Source organism: Agelaius tricolor, unplaced genomic scaffold, assembly GCF_023055355.1.
Source record: "Agelaius tricolor isolate 1412-34295 unplaced genomic scaffold, bAgeTri1.0.p SCAF_32, whole genome shotgun sequence".
NCBI classification, from domain to species: Eukaryota; Metazoa; Chordata; class Aves; order Passeriformes; family Icteridae; genus Agelaius; species Agelaius tricolor.
In genome coordinates this window covers 3,466,690-3,486,836 of record NW_027269292.1, presented here as the reverse complement: position 1 = coordinate 3,486,836, position 20,147 = coordinate 3,466,690, and the positions used below count along the sequence as shown (strand labels likewise).

At 39.5% G+C, this 20,147-nt stretch overlaps 1 protein-coding gene across 1 annotated transcript in view; it reads left to right on the top strand.

The window, feature by feature from the left end:
• The window catches only part of PITPNC1 (phosphatidylinositol transfer protein cytoplasmic 1), a 74,482-nt gene that overhangs the window by 30,162 nt on the left and 24,173 nt on the right, over positions 1-20,147 (top strand). The window contains exons 2-5 of the mRNA XM_071451234.1: positions 6,013-6,161; positions 9,817-9,905; positions 10,340-10,347; positions 19,377-19,448. Coding sequence (XP_071307335.1) covers positions 6,013-6,161; positions 9,817-9,905; positions 10,340-10,347; positions 19,377-19,448 — 318 coding nt within the window. The remainder of the gene's footprint in view (positions 1-6,012; positions 6,162-9,816; positions 9,906-10,339; positions 10,348-19,376; positions 19,449-20,147) is intronic.

The following is a 20,147-nucleotide window of genomic DNA, read 5'->3' as shown; positions in this document are numbered from 1 at the left end:
GCCTTCTCTGTTTACTATTCGTGCTTTCCTTGCAGAATTTCCCAAGCAGTCAAACCCAGCAGTCCTCTTTTCACAGGACCCTAGCCCACAATGTCATTATTTTACCAGGAAATCACTAGTTTGGAAATATAAACCACTGCTTTCACATTGGTAAATTGTGCTACATAAGAGAGACTTCCAAGTTCAAATTTACATTGAATTTATTTTCTTCCTGCTTTCTTTCCTGCCCCTCTAGGAAAAAAGGATTATTTCAGTGGCAAGTTTTCTTAGTCTGCAGTGGTTACAAGTCTGACTGATTTCTCTCCATAGCAATGTCCTGCAGTAAAACCTTGAGCTGGTGGTTATCAAGAAATATCCACCTCCATTACTTGCAAAGTGGTGGCTCTGTGCCCCAACTGAAACCAAACCAAACCAAATTCCTAATTCTAAAAGCAGCCAAGGAGGAGCCAATACAAACCCACCCATACATGAAAAATCAAATAACAGCACACTGCACATTCCTCTATTCTTGTTAAAACCAATCTAGGAATGTTAATAACAAGGCAAACAAATCACTTTGTCGGAAGCTGGAGCTTGTGTCATGGAAAAGAGTTCCTGAAATTCTTGTTAACAGCCATGAATCATCACCTCCAGGAGTCTGGGGATCAGAGGGCACAACCTCAGAGCTCCATCAGCCAGGCTGTAATTGTCCACATGTGAGGGAATGAGGATGCATCAGGATTCACCCATTGCAGGTGAAATGATGTCTAATAATACTAACATGAAGGATTTATGGTTAGTGAGGGAGATTAGAGAAACCACTTCTCCTTAAGTAATTATCATTAAGAATTAAAAAGAAATTACAGGTGTGTCTTGTGGTAACTGCACTGAGCTGGAATCATGGAGGCTAAATTCCCTGCTCTACCACAGACATAGTTTTTAAGGTTGATGTATTAATTTCTGTTTCAATTAATCAAATATGAAATAAGGTTAATACTTTCTTTGCCTGTGTTCAGTGTCTAACAGGAAGCTTTTCATATCTATAGCAGTGTAGGGCTTAGGTCTTGATCAGGACCTGAAAACAACGCCCTCAACATCAAAACAAACACAGTAGGAAACCTCAGTGTATCCTCCTAAACAAAGATATTTACTCAAGTAAGTACATTTCTAAACAATTTATTCCAGAGGTAAAATATCTCTATAAAACTGCTGGGAGTGATGGGCTGTGCATGTTTGGACAAGTAACTTACCTGGGGATCACCATGTTTGTCTCATGTTGGTCCTTTGAGGAATAATCAGCAATTGTTTTAAATAATTCAAAATGTGGAAAAGTGACAAATAATATTCTTATTAATACTTTTAGTAAAAAAAATAAAACTAAGTCCTGGAACACATTCACAAGGAGAACACAGAGCATCTTGCAAAGACTAAGACTTAAAAATAGATCAGAAATGTATCAATCAATTTTAGGATTGTTTTTTGTGAATGAGACAGCGTTCTATAAATCAGAATTCCTTAATAAAATTGCTACTCTTTTGCCATAATCAATGCCCTTGGTTTCAGTGTAGCTGGACTGATATAACTAATAATGAAGCTGATTAATTGTATTTTCTTGCTAGAAATAAATCTTAACTAAATTGAGGCCAATGACAAAACAACTATTGCCATCAGTGGAGGCAGGGTTGAACCTTCAGAGCTGCCTTTGTGCAGGAGGACAGATCTGTTTCATTTTAGGTGTTGCTGCTTTTCTTCTTTTTTTCGGTTTTACCTTTGCAATTTTCTGAGAACAGAACTAGAAGCCGCTGGCGTGGTTTAGCATGAACTTGAGAAATACTTTCCACTGTCAAAATGCAGCTCAGCAAACAATCATTACCTTGGGCAGGCAGAAAAGATACTCAGTGTCTTCTGGACTCCAGCTCCTCTCTGCAGGAAGGGATCTCACCACAGGCTTAAACAAAAAATCGAACAAATTGAAATGGCAGCACCATCCCCGATGGTTTAGTGTAGTTACAGAGAAGTAAATGTAGATGAAAGTGTTCTATCATTCTTTTGAATATGAGAATTATGTAAGATGAAGCCAGTGATAAATCTGTTACATTTTCTGTGAGCATTCAGATAAGAACTTCAAGGAGTCATATGAAAATTTCAGACACAAGATCATTTTGGCATAATTTCTCCTTTGAGAGAGTTTTATTTTTTATATTCCACCTGAAGTTTGAAAGTTTGTATTCTGAGACTTGCATTAAATCAAAACCTGAGCAAGAGGCAGTCAGGCTGAAAAAATTCAGACATGTTTGTACAAAGATTTCTTGTGCAGCTGCTGCTGGAGATGGTGGAAGCTCTACAAATGAAAGATGAGTCGGATGGACCCCTTTTTAAATTTTTTCCATTTTTTCTTTTTTTTTTCCCTCCTAAAAGGAATAAAAATGCCTCTGGTCTCACTCATAATTTTAAACAAAATCAGATTGACCATCCTTATGGTGTTGCTAGCAAGAACCTTGTTTCTTGTGTGACTAAATCCCAACAGCAAACACCATCTGCCTGTTGGAGGAGCAGGCAAGTCACCACCGAGACAAAGTCTCACTCATTAGGGCTTGGGAAACATCAGGGCTCTTTTTCCACATTCTGTGCATTTGTTTATTGAAGGTCTTGGTCTGATATTGAATAAATTTTCCCCTATTAAACTGAAGAATTTACAAAGAGTTTTGCTCCAGATCCAAATTCATATCAGGTGCCATTGTGTGAAATTTTACTGAATTCCTTGAAACATTAGATGTTCTTGGAAAATTATCTTACAGCTAAGAACACAGAAATTCAGACTGTGATAGAGCAACATAAATAGTAGTGGCACATCAGTTTACCCTTGCAGGAGTAATGTGTATCAATTACTGTTGTGAAACGATTCTTAAGTGCTATTTCTCCACAATAACCATAGGAACTAAGAAAAAGCTGTGACTTTTTATTCAGGCATTTAAATTCCAGCAAGTTCTAAAAGGCACATCTTTGCCTTGGATTTTATTCATGTAAATAGATACATACACTTGAAAAAAATGCTATTTTATCTGAAATAATAGTTGTGCACTCTCTGATTTAGTTAAGTACTATTATTTTGGAAGTTAACATTTTCCATTCTGCTCTAGAATGATTTTTACATTTTGTACAGCAAGTAGAAACAAATGAATAGCACACCAAAGTGCTAAGTTAGCTACTTTAAAGTACATGTACAAATCTGTTTCCTTTGCTGAATGCAGCTGCTTCCAGCAGGACTGCCCAGCACTTCAGTCCTCATGAAAGGTCCCAGAATGGGCTGGCTTGGAAGGGACCTCAAAGCTCCTCTCATTCCAACCCCTGCTGTGGGCAGGGACGTCACTGCCTGGACCAGGCTGCTCAGGGCCCCACTCAAGCTGCCTTTGAAGGTGGATATTTCTATTGGATTGGTGTCAGATCCATGGCTATGGAAAGTCATCCTACAGAAGGCGAGGAGCAGTGGGGTTCCTGCAGCAGAGCTGTCCAGCAGTGGTGCCTTCTGTTCCCTTCAGCATCTTCCAAAAGGGAGGCACCACGCTGAGCTGCCTGGACACCTTCTGTGAGATCGTGGGTATGACTGGAACATGTGGGATCTTGAGCCTCAGCAGAGGAAAACCTTCCTTTAGGCACTGACTGTGCACATCTGGAAAGCAGCTGCTCTGCCAGGAGTGACCCTCATCTGCAGAGTGCAGCGGGCACAAGGCTTAGCCCCCTTAAACTTCTGCTCAGATTCATTTACAGTCTTTGGGATTTGGTATCTTGCAAGCATTTTATGGTGGGGTGGGTTCATGAAAGAATAACAACCACTGTTAACAAAATGTGGTGTTGTGGGGGTATCTCTGGCCCATGTTGCTGGAGCAAATTAAGGCATCAGTACCACCCCACAGTTGGTTGCCAGTGGGAAAGTACATTCATCTTGACATTTCTGAGCCAACATTTCCAACAGAAACTGAGGTGTTGGTATTTGACCATTAAAAGTGAGAGCAAAATTGCAAAGGTCTACGTGGACATAGGAAATTGATATGTGCAATTATGAAACACTTTCCAGAGGTGTCCATGGCAACTAAAATTCATAACTTTATGGGATAACACAAATCCCAATAGAGATCATGATCGAAATATTGACTTTATGTCAAACTGTAATTCCTCTCTCTACTCCTCATCTAACCTTTTCATATTCCACAGGATACAAATTACTGACCTCTTCCTTTCCATTAGAAGATAAGGACCTTATCACCTTTCCTCTTTTCTGCCATCCTTATCACTCTACAGGCAGGAAGCCTGTGCTCCCAGGTGGTCTAATTGATATATATCTAATTAAAGGCAAAGCATTTTTTCTCAGCTTGTATTCAGCTTTTAAGTGTGTTGCTTTGATTTCAGACCTGAAGAACAGCTTTGTGTGCCTGAAATTTATTCTTTTTCAGATTGTACTAATTGGTCAAATCAAATGTACTACAAACTTTGCCTTCACTGTGCACAAATACATTCATTTTTGTTAGAGAAAAAGAGAAAACAATTTGTCGTGGATCTAGTTAAAAGCTATGTGTGAGATCTGCAGTTCTTCAGAGCCTTTGAGATTAGGACAAAATGTTCAAATATGATGAGATAGAGAAAAAGGATTCAGTAGAGACAAAGGTAGAGAAGTGGATTAGCAAGTAAAACAATGTTAGGGCTTACTCAAATCAAGGTTCAAGTTCCAAATTTCTTACCTTCTTGTGGCCTGTTGCTGTAGGGGAAAAAATTGGGATTATGCAAAATTGAGGAACTAATATAGGGTGCCCTCCATCCTCATATTCCTTATCATTTTGTCTAGTCAGACTGTCTTGTTGCCAATTGCTAATAAGGCTTGTGATGGTTTGGGGTTTCTCTGAGCTAATTGCTCTTTTGATTTGGGCTCTTTAAAGTATGTGATAGGATTGCTGTTATAATATGCAATAACCACAAGAATCTCATCGAGTTTTCTGAGGACAGACTGTCACAAGCCCTTTGTTTGCTTGTGCTGAGCTGGTACTTGGCAGCTTGTGTGGCAGCTCAGCCATTCTCTAAATTAACAGGTTGTTCTTTGTATTTGAAGGGGGATTGATGTGATTGAAGTGATTAGCATGTATATGCCTAAACAAATTGCTCTGAGGGAGAGAGGGGTCCAATCAAGAAAACTGGATAGGTCCAAAGGCATATCAGGGTTGGAAGAACCTTGGTATGTTCAAGAGTGTGCAAAGGACTTGAGAATAACATTTCAGACCAGAATATGATTGGGAAAGTACAATTTTACTCTAAAACCTTTGTTAATGAAAGTTCAACAATGTATTTTTGTTAGATTTCTTTGGAGGCAAAAGCCCTGATGCAGATATGAGACACAGTGAGAAAAAAAATCAAGTGCAACAATTTATTTTTCAGTGATGGCAAAGTTGGGCCAATCCTCACAGTGTTTGGCTTCCTAAGTTACTTGAGAGTACATAGAAAAATGATCATTAAAGTGCTTAGATGCATTTTAATAATATTGTCAAGTGACTCAAACTTCTTTTCTCAAAGGACTTGGAGTCTACATGTTTTTTTTTTTCTTAAGATCTGGTGCTCCTGTCTCTGTGGTCCAGCCATAGTTACCCCAAATCTTATTGCAGGACTTCATTGTGTGGGGAGGGCAGGAGAATCCTGTGTCCCACAGCATTTTAGAGTTCACCTGCTGGTTAAAATCCCTTTACATTTCAGCATGTGGAAGCACTTGATTCACTGTTTACTTAGTCTTAACTAACATACTTACAAATACAAAGTCTAATGATAGAGGACTGGCCTAATTCTTTACATTTGTATGCACACAGGTTTTGTTATTTTTTCCACAAGTGACACCATGGACTTCATAAGCTAATGGGAAGACCCCAAAAATACTGGTTTTCACCTTCAAAATACCTTTATTTACACCTAGTAGTATATCATTGACTAAGATTGGCTTTTGAATACACATGTAACATAAAACTAATATATGTTTTTCTTGGTTTTGCCTTGCAGTACAGAATTGGACAGCTGTACATGATCAGCAAGCACAGCCATGAGCAGAGTGACCGAGGGGAGGGTGTGGAAGTGGTGCAGAATGAGCCCTATGAGGATCCCAACCATGGCAATGGGCAGCTAACAGAAAAACGAGTCTATCTCAACAGGCAAGTGCACTAAAACTGCTTCTCCCAGCATGGACTGCAAGAAAAATCTGCAAGGAATGCAGGCAACAGCCTTTCTGTTTCAAAAGAAGATGTTCCATGAATACCTGCTGCTTCCTGGTAGCCATGGAGAGGTGGGACAGATCAGTGGCTTGAAGTAGAGGAATTGGCTGTTATCCCTTCTAGAGCATCTTCTCCATGAGAAGGAATTATAACTTCGAGTTCAGGATATACTGGAAAACAGAACTTTTGTTTTCTTTTACACTTAATTGTTTGTCATTCTGTTTTCCAAAATTGTTGGGGAGGGGGAGCCAAAAAACTAAACAACAAAACCAGCAAAGACCCACCCTCCAAGAAAAACAAAACTGAACCATTGAAAAGGTTTAAGTTTTTCTCACCTCATAATCATGTCACAAAGCCAGCATTTTTGCTGACTATATTCTGCCTCAGCAAAATTAATTGACATTATGAATGACCATTGTCAAATGTCAGCCTTCTGGATCATTAGGCTTAAAGACATGATGGAATATTTGGGGGTTTTCTCCCTGAAGTTCCATCATGTCTTCGAGTGAAATGTTTGTCTTCCTATGCTGAAATGATACTGCTGAGGGTCAATGTCTCCACACTCACAGGCTGGAGATGTTCAGATATAGATATTTCTGCAATATGAGATATATTGCACAATCTGTTCCCATTTTTACTACTGCTGATTTAATTGAATACCCCTGCTTCTCCTGAAGTTCTTATTTTCCCCTGGGCCTGTTTCATTGTATTAAACTGATGCTCTGCAGCATTTTTGAAGTGGGCATACAAACATTGAGGCTATTGCTTCTACATTACAAGTTCCTCCTGCACTGCAAACCTGACATATCTACCTTAATTCAGGCCAAATTGAATCACCAGTGATGCTGCACACACACACACACAAAAATTCAATAATATATATCTTGCCAACATTTAATATTATTGTCATTGTAAGTGTTCTCTCACAGGCCAGATACAGGACTTGGGAAAAATCAATATATGTGTTCCCATAGTAGAGCTCCCACAAGTTGTGGGGTTTTTTTTAATGTTTCTGGGTATTTCTTTCCTGCATGTTAAAAATAAGGCTTTAATCACTGAGGAGCATATTCAGAATTGTCACTTCAGGGCAATTCAGAATGACCACAAGAACCTAGAAGCCATGTACAAACCATTCTTGGGAAGCACTTAATTCCTGGTAATGCAGGCAATGGAACACAGGAGTTCTTAGCCAAAGATGGGTACAAACATTGACAAAGCAGATCTTTGTGCCTGCAACAACTCAGGACAGTTACCTAAAGCTGTGGTGGGTGTTTAAAGTCAGGCTCACTGAGTTCAATGATAATTCTGAATCCTCCATCCCCAGATTTGCTATTTGAATCTGGCTGTGGTATCACAATCCCACCAGATATTGCAGTGCTGTTGTAGCTTTGTGGAAAGGATCAGGAGGTTTTCAGGCTGCTGTGGATTTTGCTGGGAGGCCAGGATGTCCCTGGAGGATTTCTCTCAAGGAGATGTGCTCCCATACAGGATGTGCTGGAAACTTCTCCTCTGCCTGCCTTGCTGAGGAACTTCCACCAGCACAGTTCTGTCCCTCAGCTTTTCTTCTTCCCGGGTCCACTGCCCTAACAAACTTTGCTTTGCTCTATTTTGATCTGAACTGATATCTCTTAAAGAAATTTGTGACTGAACTTCATCTGGATGGAGGAGAAATAAGGAAAAGAAAAAAAAAGCTAATGTGATCCTCATACCTGTGCTGCTGAAATAGAGATATTATCTTTTCTTGGAGTGGACCTTGGAAGAATTCGTGTGTGTCTCTGACTGGGACTTGCTAGCAATTCTGAGTATAATCTGTGTTTTCCTCATAAAGTTATTTTTTTCAGGATGTTCTGTACTGGTAAAGATAGGTAGACAGGCAAATATGTTAAAAACAGCAATAACCAAAAAAGTGCAAAATGAGCAGATGTATATTTTCTAGTGTCAGTATAACCTTAGTTATATTTAGAATTGTTTATTGCCTCTTCTCTCCTGCTGGAGCAATGTTTTCAGAAGCTGAAAGTCTGCATCCTCTGGTATTTATAATTTAGGCATCAGAGCAAAGTTTAGCAGGGGTAAAGGAAAAACATTCATAAAAACACTGACAGAGGCTGACAAAATAAACAGAAGATCTGATACAGGGAAGTCTATTATGCAGGATGTAAAATATTGCTTAAAAGCCTGTACACAAGAAAGGTTTATGTAAAGAAAATAATCCAGTTTTGAGCAATGTCATCAAAGAGCAAAAGTCAATGCACTTGGCTTTGAATTTGTAGATAATGTACTAACATCTGCATTTTGCCTCTGGACAAATAAAATATTTATATGTAGCCAGATCATGGTTAAATAAGCCTTAATGATCCCAAATGTATTTTCTTCAGAATTTTGCTAATATGGAAAGTTAATTTACTTCCTGCACACAGTTATCTAAACAGAACTATTTCAAACATTTACACTTGGGAAACTGAGGTTTGGAAGCATCTCCTGCAGTTCAGCACAGATCCAGTCTTGGCCTGGGTGCTCTGCTCAATGTTTTGCCAGACCAACAGCATTTGAACTGAGTCCCCCAAGCACAGGGCTGTTTGTGGTGTCCAAGGTCTGCTGTCCTTGGAATAACTAGTTCTGCATCTTTTGTTCCTGGCAGCCTCAGTGCTTATAACTGAAGTCATAAAGAGAGGGTTGAAAGATGAATTAGAGTGAACTTGCCTTTTTGAATATTTCTTTTTGCATCAGTTTTTGGTACCCTCTGTGACCAGAATGCTGGAAATGAGAGATCCAAAAGCCAGGGTAAAAAAATGCTGCCACCCTTCCACAGTATTATTCAATTACCCTTTAATGATCCCTTCAGATGGTGGATCTATGCCTTTGATTTCTGATTCTGCTGCCTTTGCACCACTGCACTGGTGAGTTTTCTTGACAGAATGAGCTCTGAGCTGTAATGTCAGTTCCATTAATTCTCTTCACTTTTGTTATTTACTCTTCCCATCAGCAAAATGGGACTAATGCTGCCTACCAGCCTCACGAGGTGTTTTGAGTGATCTGTTAATTTTAATACAAAATCTTCCTACTCAGGAATTGCTGTTGGTAGTGTGGGAACAGCTGCGTGCCAGGTGAGCTGAGCACGAGGGTTTCAGTGCTGGCAGAGAACATAAAGGAAGAAAAAAGAATCTGTAAGAAGAAATAATGGGTTCAGGATCAAAGTGGACTGAAATCCCACATTTCCTCCTGACCTCTTGTTGGAGAGTGCCTCCCTGTGGCTGAGCACACGGTGCCACCAGGACACCTTGTCTGGCCTCACCTGTGGCCAAAGGTCCCAGGCCATGAATTCCCAAAATGAGCAGCCTCGGTTCAGCCCACTCCAAGGTTGTTGCTCTGGCCCCGATCTGCTCCCTCTGAGGCAGAAAATGAAAATGCTCCTGAGAAGTCTGGGTGTTGCTGTCTCCCTAAAACACCTCACAAATGATGGGCATGTTTGGAAGTATCTTTATTTCTACAACACACGTAGAAATAGTCATAGTATATTCTAAGTCATAATATATTCTAATAACATAAGTCATAAGTCATAAGATATTCTAATTTTATATTTTATTTTTACTTTCAGCAAGCTGCCTAGCTGGGCTAGAGCAGTTGTTCCCAAAATATTTTATGTTACAGAGAAGGCCTGGAATTATTATCCTTACACAATCACAGGTAAGGAATGTGGCAGAATTGATTGCTGCTTTCTGGTTTGGGGATAGTTTAGTTTATTTGCAGAAGCTCCAAGTTTTATATTGAACTACAAGCACCAAGTCTCTTTAACAACTCCTCTTGAACTGGATATATTTTTCACCTTATATTTACTGATACCAGGAAATTAAGATTATATAGTTAAAAACTGTTATATCTATGCAATTTCTTACTTGCAAAGAAAACATCAGGTGCTTGGATTTTTTCTGACTTGTGTCCTTTATTGTCCCTTAGACTTAAGTCAAATATAAATTTGCAGACTATCTGACATAATCATTTTTATTATTAATGTGTGTTTACTGTAAGGATCTTGCATCATTGTTTCATTTCATGTTTCTCTTTTTTTTTTCTTTTCCCTCTTATTTCTTTTTTTTTACAAATGGACAATTGGAAATCAGAATACACAGTAAGTTTTTCTTCCTCTTTTTATTCCAAAAATAGAAAATTGATGTAAAATATAGTAGTAGAATCCAATCAGATCCCTTCTTAATATAACTTATTTATAATGCATTCAATAGTGAAACCTTATTTTAGTTATTTGTTTAAGCAACTTAAAGGGAAATTGGAAGTAATTCTAAGGGGATCCTATAAATTATTTTTCTTTATCACTTCAAAATAATTTGATACGTTTTTACTTACTGACTCTAAGAAAGAACCTTCTATTAAAAAGGGTGAGGCTTTTAAGGTTCCAGTTGTTACATGGAGACATGAGAACAGATTTTATTTATTGGTTTATTAACTTATAAAATGCTCATCTCTGGTATAGTATCTGGGAAACTGTACAATCTGTAGACAAAATTAAAGATAATCTGGGCACAGTGCCCAGAAAAATCATCTATTCCCTCTTGCCTAGCTAAGGCAAAATATAGCACATAAATCATGAGAAAAATTGTTTAAATATGCTGGCCTCAATAATAGCAATAAGTTTGCAGCAGCCTTTGGAAGGTAAGGACGGGATGAGGAGGAGGTTCCAGGTGAAGGGACCTTTCAGAAACTCCTCCTTTGATTTAGCTTGAACTTCTGACTGCAGGTAAAACATAATGCAGATGTTTCTCTTAATTCTGCAGGGCTCAAAATGTTTGTGCAGATTTTTTAAAAGCTCATAAAGCACAAAGAAGAACAAAAAGAATAGTGTGATAAAAGGGAAAAAAATAAAGGGATGTAAAGGCTCAGATCTGAAAGCTAGAGACCAAGAGTTGCATCTGTGATAGCCAAGTTTGAAAACCCAAAGCAACAAACTGTGCTTTCCAATCTGTGCTACAGGTAATTAGAATATTTATTTGATTGTCAGAGGTGACACAAATGTCCCAGAATGGACAGCAGTGATCAGGGACAGACTCTCAGCTGGTTTTGCCAGAAGAGACTTTTGGTAGGGTCTGTCAGAGTTCACATTAATTAAGGCTTACCTTTGATAGCACATTTAGTTTTAGGCTGGGAAGTTGACATTTGCTGTGTTGCACTGATATTTCTCCATGGTAAATTTTTTCTTTAACTGAAAGTAAATTTGAATCTTTTAATGTGATTTTTTTTCTTCAACTGAGAGAGACAAGTGGGGATGATGCAAAGGGTGGTGGCAGACAGAAATATGTGTCTAAATTTGAAATGCAATACATTATTAAAGCCAAACAGCAGTGCTGTACTCAGAGAATCTGAAACAGGAGGTGATCTCTGTCTGATCTGGTGAAACAACACCTGGCACAGGCTGGAGGAAGGTACAGCTACAGAAATGTTCCAGGGCATCAGCAGAAATGATTGCAGTGTTGAAGAGACATGTAGAGAAAAAATTAAATCAGTCCAGAAATTTGGAAGGTAGGCAAAACAATCACTAAGGGACACTGAAACTGCCTAGGGGAGCTGGGGACTAACTACCATGGTGCAAGGAAACAGAACTAGAAGTACTGGGAGGAGATAAGGGAAACTGTACTTCAGACAAAAATCAAAAATATGCATTAATGGAGCTGATAGGGTATGAATTTATCTTCATGGAAAACAGAGACAGTGCCTTTGCCTCCAACTGTTGAATCTAGAACAAAAATGTTAAACATACCACTGGGAATAATTGCTATCCTTGTCTGGAAGATTTCTCTAAATTCGATCTTCTGTATTCATTAGAGAATTCTGAAAGAAAGAATAAGCCCACAGACATTGCCCAAAATATGTAAGATAGCTTGGAAACCCTTTTCTTAAAGATCATAAATTATTTCTGAAGGGTCTGTGGGAAATGGTGAGAGTCAAATTGAGCCTCATTTCAAGGAAAACTCATTCTAAAGGCAGGCCAATAATTGGATAAATAAAGCATAATCTTATCGAGTCAAGTACGTACTGCTCTGTGGTATGTTCACACCTTATTAACCTTGTAAATTCCACTCTAAATAAAGAGAAGGACCTTAAAGGCTCAGCATGTTATTTCAGTGTGTGGTAGTGCTTTGGAAGAGGATGTGAACAGCAGACTGAACCTTACTGACAGTCTTAAGGTTTTTCAGTTGCAAAATATGTAAGCTGTTGAGAAATAGCATTCAAGCCCATAGTCTGGCATTTAGAAATGCAGTATGGAACCATTTCATCAATCTGATTCTCCTGTGAATATTATGGAATTCATAAATACAACCTTCTTAAAGACCTGAAATTAGGACACCTAAGAAAAAATGCTCATCAGGCATTGAAAAATAATTTTCAGAATATTGTTCCGTGCCATGGTTGTATAAAAAGCCAAGAGCAATTGGATGCATGAAAACAGGAATGGAAATTACACTGTCATGATGTTAGTCCTCTGTAATCTGGATCCAGTTATGATGGCATCTGCTTTAAGCAATGGTATTTGTTACACAGCAACCCCCTAAATCTGGCAGCAAACACCACATCTGCTACTGGGTATTGACAACCATGTTAACAACATGTAAAACAAAAGCCACACTTGAGATAACGAATTTACCAGAACTATTGCACAAGTGATGTTATTGTGAGGTGCAATTTGTGCTGTAGGGTCACATCAGGAGAGCATTTGCAAATGCACCTGGTTAAAGCTGCCAAGACTTCCTCTCAGGAAGGTGACACATGGGGACTGTCCCCAGAAATGCTGTTTCAGAGCTGGAGCTAATCCTTGAAAGCTTCCTGCTGACGTGGAGAGGGAGGAGGAAGTCAAAAAATACTGTCAAAGCTGAAGGCAAAGGAAGTCATCCAGATTTGGGGGTACTATTTAGGGAATAAGATATTCCTGTAAAGTTCAAAGTTTTAGTGGTTGGGGTGTTACTTCAGACCTGTTTGTGAGAAAGTGTCTTCAAGATAGACACTGGAGCTGCTTTGGTTTTGATCTTGTCATTAGAAACCTGGTATCTTGCTAAAATACATGTTTAGGTTTTATCTGCAAATCCATTTATATTGTGATTAGGCTGATGTTAAGACAATAAACCTGTGATTTAGGATGCAGCAGAAATGCAGCCCTACAGGAGTAACTCCAATGGATTCCACTCCTTAAGCAATTCCAGGATTGGGTGTGGCCAGGTGCCTCCTGCCCAGTACAGCAGCTCCTGGGGAATGGGTGCTGGTGGCTGCTGGCTTTGGAAGGAATTCCTTTGCTAGCCAGGGCCTGGGGCCTTTTCCCCTTGGAGGATGGAGACAAGATGCCTTGCAGCTCTCAACCAGCCCTTGTGTGCCAGCTTATCACAGCCTTTGCAAATATGTATCTTTAGTGGAAAATATTTGTGCTATTCACAGTGGCAAGAACAACTGAACTTCCAGGAGGCTTTGTTATTTTTATTTCTGAGGTTGCCCAGCAAGATTAGAAATAATTAACTAGAAGGCAAACTTGTGTCTACTGCAAACCAAAGAAGAAGAATTGCATAGAACTAAGTTTCTTTACCTGCATTGGGATATGGTTAAAAGATAAACAGCACAGAGCAAATATCCATTCGACCTGCACAAGTGACAGTGGAGATTCTGGACACAAAAAGAGAGGAGCCTCAAGCAAACAAACAATCAGATCATGTTTGGTGACTAAACCATGGTGCAAAATCTTTGTGTGATCAAAGAACACTGAAAATGAGCCAGAGTTTAGCTCTCAAACTGCAGTAGAAAGTGGTTAGGAAAAATACAAAGAGAATTTAAGCAAACTCTTCTGGGTTTGAAGGTATAGTTCAAGTGTTTACCAGGGATCAGTTCAAACAGATTTACCTGACCTGAATGGCTTTGGTGGTGTTAGCAATATTTCAGTTCTGGGGCTGAAATTTAAAAACAGCTGGGTATTTTTTTGTGCATAATTTATGGGCAATTGTTAGTTTCACAAATATATAGACAAAACAAACATTAAAATGGCATTGTTTGCTTTGTACAAGGAGGAGGAGCATTCCTTCAACATGCCAACGTCCCAAACATCCTGATGAATAGAATATAAACCCAGAATATTTATGAAAATCAGTTATGGAACAGAAAGCAGGAGACAACAATTCCTTTGATGATTTATCACAATGACATTTATTCTTCTACAGCAAATGACTGAGGAAAATAAAATTATGTCATCTGGTATGTGTCAAGGCCCCAGAGTGAGAGCTGCTAAATGGTCCATTACTGACCTGCTGGTTTCTGATTACTTTTGAGAACAGGCATGTTTTGTGCTTCACTTAGCTGCTGGTTTATCCATGAAGTAAATTATCTGGAAGGAATGTTTTTGTATTGTTATTTTTATAATGAGAAGACATGAGAAGGAAAACAGTTGTTTCAGATAAACATTGCTGTAGAGTTTTTTCCTGTGTTCTCTTTATCTGATTACCAGCCCTTGAAATTTGGATCTAACCCCTCACTCTTCAGGGCTGAAACTTCTTTGCAGCTTGAGAATTTTAAGAGTCTGCATCAAAAATGCAGTACAAAGAATCCATACTGCAGGATTAGAGCCTAATGCAAAATTACTACCAGCATCCTCCCATCTTATCCCCCCAGCTCAGAAAACAGGCTCACTGATGCAATTGTCCTGGGAAAACACAGATTTATTTCCCTTAGTAGACGTTCCAGCAAAAGGAAGAACCTCTGTAGTATTTATAAGAAAAAAATAATACATTTTTTAGAGAGCTGCAAACCTGTATTCTCATTTAATAGCTTAATCCCACTAAAACGAGTAACTCACAGTGCTTGGGAGAATTCCCCTTTTTCCAGCACTGCCTTATTCCAAAGCAATCCAGCCCCCTCTCTGATAGATGGGACTGTCATTTCCACTTGTGCACGCTACTTTTCACTTCATTTCTTCTTCAATAAGCAGGTTACTGTTCCCATGTATCAAACAAAGAGATCCTGAGGGAAGGCAAAGCCAGTGTTAAGAATTTTATAGCAGTTGGAGGCAACTTGTTACTCATCATTTCATCTCCAGGTTATTGTATACAATACAAACAGTGGTTTTCTTCCTTGCCTTGTTTATGAGAGTTTTGCTCCCTTGTTTATTTTTAAGCCCTGTTTTTGCATTGTTCTTTTCCTTTCCACTCAACAGCACTCTTGTTTGCTGTTTGCCACCTTCCTGTGCTTATCTTGCTTTCCAAATTCTCCTCCCTTTCACTGAGTCACATCTTCCAAATGCCATCACCCTGCCCAGCCCCTTCCGTCTATTCTCTTCCAGCCCTGTCACCCTGATTGATGCTGGTTTGTGCCTGGGTGACCTGATCACACAGCAGCTCTGTCTGCAGCAATCTGAGGGGAGTCAATAACTCCCCATTGTCCATTTTCCAAAAAAACCCATTGAATATTCCACCTTCCATCACCCCACAATCCCACATCCCCTTTGTTGCTTACAACAAAGTTGGGACTCCTCTTTCCCAGGTTCTTGTTCTTCAATAAAGAAATGCTGTTGTTACTTCCTGAGTAGCAAAACAGTGCCCAAAAACTTTGAATTTAAAGGATGTGATATATGGGAGTTCCCCTATGGAAAAGATTTCATTTGCTTGAACACTCTCATCTCATTGTAGCAGTCACTTTGTTCTTTGTCTTTAGGCTCTGTGGAGATGACTCTCTAAAAATCCAGTTCCACCTGTGTTGTCAAAATAATGCATATGTGACCATATAAAAAAAATCATCAGTCTGAGAAGTGGTGAAAGATGAGAGAGAACATTTGCATGAAATGTCTGCCTTGCTGGGCTTTTATGTTAAGATTTAGGGAAATATGATTCTGCTGCTTAAAAAAAAAAAAAGTGGGATTAATTTTTACTGTGCAGAAATAACTGCCAAGGATTGTGGATTAACATTCACAAGGAACAGGAGAGGTGAAGAGCAAGGATGAGGTCTCTAGCAGGTCTTTGAACATTCTGCAGGCAGAATCCACATGGAAAATGAAACCAGCTGCAACAGCACTGATGAACTGGAATTGCTCACACAAAGCAGGTTCCAGAAGGTGAAGAAGCCTCTCAGAGACCAACAGATTTGCTAACAACTGCAGTAATTCCCACAGCCACCTCAGGTGCAATTGCTACACCAAGGTGAATTTGAGAGCCCTCTGCCTTCAATGATTGTCACACCCTGCATGTGTTTGACTGTCTCTTTAAGACTTTGCCAAGTGTTTTGGCACACTTGGGTTCTACCCTGTTCTTGTAAGTGTTGCTTATTGCTATGGCAACGCTAATCAATCATGGTGCTAAAAATAGGCCTTGCGTTTTTCAAGAGGTTATATGTAGGGAATTGCAAACACAACTGGGGGCTGTGCTTTCCATATGCTGCTTTCATTCCCTTCATTCTAACATAGAAATGCCCCTGCTCATGCTGGTAATTACTGGTTCACTCTCCTCTTATTGCACTGGTGCTCTCTTGAGCCTTAAACCTCTCCTGGTTCTTCCAAAATTGAGGTGCCAAATATAGAAAGTTTAGGAGAACAAACAAAAACCCCCGAATGTTCCCCTTATTTGTTTTTGAGTGTCACAGGTGTGCTGGGGTATAAAAATTTTTAAAGGCGTTTATAAGACATCTAAAAAATCTGGAGGTGACAATACCTGGAGATGCCTCCTTTGAGAGCTTTTCACAAAGACACCTTATCATTGAAGACACTGTGACTGAAGATTTTGAATTATTCTGTAGAACTTAGGTTTAATTTCAAGTTAAAGATTGAATTTGCCACTATTTCATTCCCGAGAGGATCCTTGCAAACTGTAGAGGCAGTGAAATGGAGAGCTGGAAACAGTGCCCTGTGCACTCCTGCGTGTGCTTGGGATCGATCGCCTCCAGGTCAGTGCTGGAGGAACACGGGCCCCAGAGGAGGCAGAGCAGAAAGGGAGTGGTGCTCAGAAGAAAATAAGAATCTGCTAAAAGGTTTATTACCTACTATTCACTCCCCAGTTTGTTTCTGACTGTTGCATAACAATTTTAATCCCCAGTTAAGTAAATACGCCGCCACTTGAGGGGAAAAACCCAACTTTTTGCATGATGAATAATAGTCTTTTGAATGATGCATAAACAGTTTTCTGGTTCTGCCAGAGCCCTCTGCCAATTAGTCAGAGTGCAGCTGATGAATCATGAGACACATTCTGTGAAATGTTCAAAAATTTGGACCCTGCTAAGTGTTCCTGTAAGGCAGCGAGACCCCCCACAGCTGCTGGAGCAGTGGTTGCCAGCCAGTTGAGTTTCTGAGAGAGATTTTTGCGGTGGAGGACTTCTGGTGAATTTGAATTTTCATTTGGGGTAAACCCATGTTGCCATTTATAATCTCAGATGAGGTTGTTACAGTTCTCTCCTTCATACTGAACACACAGGGAGGCTGCCTGTGGGTGGCTTTACAGAAAGTGGCTCTCTAATGAGGTGGCTTGAGGTAAATGGCACCATTCTTCTATGCTAGTCTAAGGAACCTTGGTCTTTTCTCAATGCTTCTTTTTGAAATACAAGGTAAGATCTCTTGTTTTAATTAGAGTTTAGAGATTCTGGGTCCCAGGAATCAACAGGTAGACTCAAGCAATGGCTTGTTGAGCTGCTCCAGGCAGCCCAGTGCAGCCTCATGTTCAGGACATGGAACGGTGACATTTCGATGTCATGACCTGACTCATTGCTGGCAACCTCCTGACAGTGATTGAAAATAGCAGGCATTTCTTTAATACCAAGGTCAAAGGGAAATCTGACATTTGGTTTTATTCATAATTCCCTCTGAAACTGCAGCTGTCAGTGCTGCAGTTCAACAGCATAAAGGGGGTTTTGCCTTCCATGGCACCAGAACCTTATTTTGAGGAATCTGTCTCACTTGTTTTTTCAATAAGGATTGATTCTAGATGTGCTTATTGATAATGAATGTCCTGTGATCAGAAGACTGAACACTGATTTGTTGGGTGATACCCATTGAAGGAGGGATGAATTTGCTGCAGTCTCCAAGCCTTAGATTTCAGCTGTTGCACTACACCTGGCTCCTAAACCCCCTCTTCCCGTACTCACCAGCCCCTCCCTTGAGGAACTCTCTGAATGTTTTCAAGCCTGGACTTGGACCAGCAGCAGTGTGAGCACTGAGGTGTCCAAACACCCTCATTGTATAACCTGGATGCACAGCCCTTGAAGGAGTCATTTGCCACAGGGGATCAGTGATGCATCACACAAGGAACTGGCAGTAAATGCAGGGAAAGCCTTGGTGACTAATAGGAAAGATGCTGAACTGGTGTCATTCAGAGCTGGTTAGACAGCTGTTCTAGCTGCCTGTCTGAAAACTTGCTTTGAAAGAAGAACTGTGAAATGATAAATAAAATATATTTGAAATATTTATTATGATGGGATTATGTTGCCTAGTATTAAAAATTCTAGTCTTCATAAGCCAACTAAGCTAAGCAATCCTCAGAAAAATAAATTTATTTCCATGTAAACACAGAATACTAATCTTTAACAGGAAAACATTGGTGTATTCTTCTTTTTTCTTTTTTTTTTTTTAATATTTATTTGGATTTAGTAAAAAGGAATTTTCACATGGGTTCGTAATCCATGAATTCCATATTAATTTCATTAATAGGAAATTATGCTAAAATTCATTTCTCATCGAAAATCAAGAGCAAGCCCTCACATCTGAAAGCATTGATGTCTGTTTGGTCAGGACCTGCATCTGGTGAAGTGTCCTTGGGTTTTTCTATATGGGGATAGACTGGTCTATAATGAGGGATATCCAGTTGCTCTCAAGATCTCAGTGAATTGAATTTCTAACAAGACATTCAGGACATTCATACTCTTGGGCATAGTGAGCATGAAAACCATTGCATCTAATTATTCCAGACTGCTTATATTGATTTATTTATATCTTCATTATAATTTTCAACTTTTACATAGAATCTCTGGATCCCTCCAGAATCATCAAACCTTTCAGGTTTACATTCTGGGAACATTTACTCTTTTTCTTGAAGTAATCTGAAAAATAAGAAAGGTGATACCAAATGGGATGTACTGAATGTGTCAGCTGATGAAGCAAGGAATATTTCTTGTGTTAAACATACTTTTCTTTTGTTGCAGTGTTCCTTTTTGCCTAAATTCTCCATTCATATAGAGACAAAATACGAGGACAACAAAGGAAGCAATGACAGTGTAAGTATGGCACCTTGTGCAGAAGTTGATTGAATCCTCTTTGTTAACCACAGTCTGTCTGGGGCCTGGAGCTCTCAGTTTGGGAAAAAGGCCCCATCAAACCTGTGCCTTTGCCCCTCCCTGGGTGCCCTGCTCCAGAGCAGCTGCAGAGGAGTTACCTCTGAAGTACCAGGAGAGGAAAGATCTGTGTGCTTACCTTCCTTTCTGCCTCTTCTATTCTATTTGTTCCTTCTCTAAACACAGCATCATTTACATCTGTGAATTTAGTTGTGATGAACATTTATGGAAAGTAAAGAAAAGAAGACTGGGGGTTTTTTGGTGTGCTTGTATTCCACTTTCTGTGTTTCACATTATTATCTCTGAATAAAGGGGGTTGAATTCCAAGGAGGTGTCAGGAAGAACAAACAGGAAACTAAACAATGGTCAAAGATGAGAGATCTCAGAAAGCAGCTTGGGGAACAATGGCTGTGCACTTAGGTGATGCTTTTGGCAGTCACTTACCTAAAGTAAAAAATTTTCAGGGTTAGAGATGAGAAGGACAATTAACTATGTAAAATCCTCTGTAGAGGAAGGGTGGGAATGAGCTGCCAGCAGCTGCTGATCAGAGAGGCTCAGGAGCAGAAGGCAGGAGGTCAATCAGACTTTGCTGTGCAGAGAGCAAAGCAGAGTCTGCTTTTTCCTTGCAAAAAAAATAAGAAT